The sequence below is a fragment of the Muntiacus reevesi genome, chromosome 16 (assembly GCF_963930625.1).
Source record: "Muntiacus reevesi chromosome 16, mMunRee1.1, whole genome shotgun sequence".
NCBI classification, from domain to species: Eukaryota; Metazoa; Chordata; class Mammalia; order Artiodactyla; family Cervidae; genus Muntiacus; species Muntiacus reevesi.
The window spans coordinates 59,241,639-59,246,093 of NC_089264.1; the positions used below are offsets into that span (position 1 = coordinate 59,241,639).

The 4,455-nt window shown below is 53.0% G+C and overlaps 1 protein-coding gene across 1 annotated transcript; it reads left to right on the forward strand.

The window, feature by feature from the left end:
* Positions 1–2,197: 2,197 nt before the first annotated feature.
* LOC136147903 (uncharacterized) lies at positions 2,198–3,835 on the forward strand. The gene has a single exon (XM_065907245.1). It carries the CDS (start codon positions 2,198–2,200, stop codon positions 3,833–3,835), a length of 1,638 nt encoding a protein of 545 aa, XP_065763317.1.
* The last annotated feature ends 620 nt before the right edge of the window (positions 3,836–4,455 follow it).

Sequence of the window (4,455 nt, forward strand, 5' to 3'; positions counted from 1 at the left end):
CATAGTTACCCAGCAATGCGATCCTGGGTAACTCAATGAGCACAGACTGCCTTGGATCCATCATGTATGCAGTGGATATAATAGACTGCCTCACAGACTGTTAGGAGGACTCAAAGAATTAAACATTTGAACCGTTGGAATAGTACCTGACCCTGTAATACGCATTAAGTATTAGCTTCTAAGAGGGTAGAATATTTTATAGCGATGGCTCTGTAAGAATGGACTGTTTCCTCCTGCTCTCTGACAAGCCATGTCTTATCTTTCCTCTTTAAACTTTAACATGCAGTCGTCTCTCCCCTCATCAGATTCTATAACTTTGTCTGCTTGTTCTTGTTGTTCAGTCACGGAGTTGTGTCCAGCGTTTTGTGACCCCGTGCACTGCAGCCTGCTAAGCTCTCCTGTCCTTCACTATCATCTCCCAGAGTTCGCTCAGATTCGTGTCCATTGAGTCAGTGATGCCATCTAACCATTTCATCCTCTGCCAACATCTCCTCCTTTTGCCTTTAACCTTTCCCAGCATCAAGGTCTTTTCCAATGGATCTGTTCTTCACATCAGGTGTCTACTTTAATAACAGCAGAAATTTATAAAACTGAAGGAGGAAGTAGAATTTCTTTTTCCAAATCTAAACTTTTAAAAATAACTGATGGAATATTAAAACATTGCTTTTAGGGTAGTATATAAAAAGAAATACTCAATTCATGCTGAGCAAACTACAGGCTTCAATCATCTAAGCAATAACATAGAGTAGAAATCTTTTTTAATTTTTAGAATTTTGAATAAATTTGTCATGACATTACTATAGTTATAGGTCAGATCAAAAGTTTGGAAATATTTTAAAAATTTTCCCTTATATTTTAATCTCCTTGAGCTAAATTTACAGGTTTGAATTAAAATATGTTTCTATTTTCAGAGATGAGTAATGGGGATAATAGAAGCAGGAAGGAACTTTCCTTCTCCTCACTCATAGCGAATCTTGAGTACCTTCTCTTAGTTGATTTAATTTTCTGTAAAATGTCAAATTAGAGGAAATGAGGCATCACGATTATGTAACATCGGGCTTTATTAAAAACAAGAACACTAAAGGTATGTTAGTTTATTTTACAGTAATCACAGTACATGAACACTGACACTCCTGTAATCTTTACAACAGTCCTATAATGTAAATATGTGCGAAAAAGCAAATATTTTGCAAATGAAGCGATCAAGCCTCCATGAAGTTAAATAAGTTGCCAAGGATCAGGTTTATAACCGATGCCCACATCGTATCTTCAGACTGCATTTCCAGAACACCTTCCAGGTTTTTTTTCTTTGTTCTTTATATTTTTTTAATAATCCCTGACAGTGTATTGACTTTTTAGCCCTGAAAGCACATAGGACCACGGTCTTTAGGTACCACCCACTTTACTTCTTAAATGCTTCCTTGGTCCACACCAGTCGCTCAGAATCCACTTTCCTACAAATATGGTATAAGATCACTCACATGCACCATCAATCAACTGGTACCTTACAAACCTCCAGGTTCTTTTGAACCTGAAAGTCAGCCCCCAGATTGGAAAACTCACTTCACTTCCCTACCAACAACTGTTTTGTGGTCTGTACTGTATCTTACTTATCTTTGACTTGTTTTATTTTACAAACGTTAATATAATGCTTACTGTGAGCAGTCATGTTCTAAATGCTTTACAAATTTATTTTTCCAGCCCTTACAAGTTAAGCACCTTTATCACCCTCGTTTTGGAGGGTGATGGAGAAGCCCTTGCCCAAGGACGCCAGGCTCCGTGAGCAGAGCGTTTCAGAGTGATGAGCCAGGCCAGCGCCAGAGGCCCCGCGGTGAGATTCTAGTCTAGGTGAACACGTGAGCAGTCTCAGGTGAAGAGCTGCGTACAGTGAGTCTACCAGCCCGATCGCCAGCGGCAGGAAATGACTCTAATCCACGGCCTGAAAGTCAGCCTGGTACCTTAGAAAGAAAGAACGCCATGTGCAGCATGAAGGGACCTAGATTGTCACGCCGAGCGAAGTGAGTCAGGCAGAAAGAGAAACCGCGGATGGTATCCTTCTGTGCAGACTCTGAGAGAAGCGATACAAACGCGCTCATCTGCAAGCAGAAGCAGCCTCGCGGACTAGAGAACAGCCTTGCGGGGGCGGGGCGGACGGTCAGGCGGGAGGGGATGCGGGCGGACGGTCAGGCGGGAGGGGATGCGGGGGAACGGTCAGGCGGGCGGGGATGCGGGGCGGACGGTCAGGCGGGAGGGGATGCGGGGGGACGGTCAGGCGGGAGGGGATGCGGGGCGGACGGTCAGGCGGGAGGGGATGCGGGGCGGACGGTCAGGCGGGAGGGGATGCGGGCAGATGGTCAGGCGGGAGGGGGTGCGGGGCGGACGGTCAGGCGGGAGGGGATGCGGGGCGGACGGTCAGGCGGGCGGGGATGCGGGGCGGACGGTCAGGCGGGAGGGGATGCGGGCAGATGGTCAGGCGGGAGGGGATGCGGGGCGGACGGTCAGGCGGGAGGGGATGTGCGGGCAGATGGTCAGGCGGGAGGGGATGCGGGCAGATGGTCAGGCGGGCGGGGATGCGGGGCGGATGGTCAGGCGGGAGGGGGTGCGGGGCGGACGGTCAGGCGGGAGGGGATGCGGGGCGATGGTCAGGCGGGAGGGGGTGCGGGCAGATGGTCAGGCGGGAGGGGGTGCGGGGCGGACGGTCAGGCGGGAGGGGGTGCGGGGCGATGGTCAGGCGGGAGGGGATGCGGGCAGATGGTCAGGCGGGAGGGGGTGCGGGGCGGACGGTCAGGCGGGAGGGGATGCGGGGCGGACGGTCAGGCGGGAGGGGGTGCGGGGCGATGGTCAGGCGGGAGGGGATGCGGGCAGATGGTCAGGCGGGAGGGGGTGCGGGGCGGACGGTCAGGCGGGAGGGGATGCGGGGCGATGGTCAGGCGGGAGGGGGTGCGGGCAGATGGTCAGGCGGGCGGGGATGCGGGGCGGACGGTCAGGCGGGAGGGGGTGCGGGGCGATGGTCAGGCGGGAGGGGATGCGGGCAGATGGTCAGGCGGGAGGGGGTGCGGGGCGGACGGTCAGGCGGGAGGGGATGCGGGGCGGACGGTCAGGCGGGAGGGGATGCGGGGCGATGGTCAGGCGGGAGGGGGTGCGGGGCGGACGGTCAGGCGGGAGGGGATGCGGGGCGGACGGTCAGGCGGGAGGGGATGTGCGGGCAGATGGTCAGGCGGGAGGGGATGCGGGCAGATGGTCAGGCGGGCGGGGATGCGGGGCGGATGGTCAGGCGGGAGGGGGTGCGGGGCGGACGGTCAGGCGGGAGGGGATGCGGGGCGATGGTCAGGCGGGAGGGGGTGCGGGGCGGACGGTCAGGCGGGAGGGGATGCGGGGCGGACGGTCAGGCGGGAGGGGATGTGCGGGCAGATGGTCAGGCGGGAGGGGATGCGGGCAGATGGTCAGGCGGGCGGGGATGCGGGGCGGATGGTCAGGCGGGAGGGGGTGCGGGCGGACGGTCAGGCGGGAGGGGATGCGGGCAGATGGTCAGGCGGGCGGGGATGCGGGGCGGATGGTCAGGCGGGAGGGGGTGCGGGGCGGACGGTCAGGCGGGAGGGGGTGCTGGGCGGAAGGTCAGGCGGGAGGGGATGCGGGGCGGATGGTCATGCGGGAGGGGGTGCGGGGCGGACGGTCAGGCGGGAGGGGATGCGGGGCAGCGCTGCTCTCTTCGCAAGGGCGGCCAGCACCGTCCGCCGCGAGGCCAGGATGGAGGGGCCTTGGGAGGGGAGGGGATGCGGGTACCTCTGTGGCTGAGTTGGCCCGCGGGCGCCTGAGCCGATCACGGCATTGTTAACCAGCCACTCCAGCATAAAATAAAAACTTAGAAAAAGTTTGCATGGTAGATTGGAAGGCAGTGTAGAAATAATTAAATGAAAATGGAAAAGCTAGATTCATAGCATTACCTTAGACACTCCTGGCTTGGCTGTTTACACACACACACACGTAGATAGATAGACACACACGTTTATATACACAAAATTATGGATATGTATATATATCTAATGCTATTTATATAGTAAGTTAACTAAAAATAAAAATGGAAATTTCATTGCCACCACATAACTAAACATGGAGCATTTCCTTGAGAGAATGAATTTCTTTGCTATTAATCTTTTTGTAATCTTAATGGTTAGAGTTAAATTAACTACTTCAGTTACTGTTACAGAAAATTTTGTTCCATGAGATTGATCAAAATCACATTTACAGTCACTCTGAAAGGTAAGATGACTATCCCTCTCTATTCCTTTCCAAAAAACAAAAAAAAAATACCACGCTTAATGACAAAAACAAGATGACTAAATTTATTTTCACTGTTTCAAATGGACAGTTGATGTGAAAGTATTTCAGAATATTTTTTAAAAGAAAAATAATATCTAACAATTTGAGCACTTAATTTGTGCCAGGCCCTTTTCT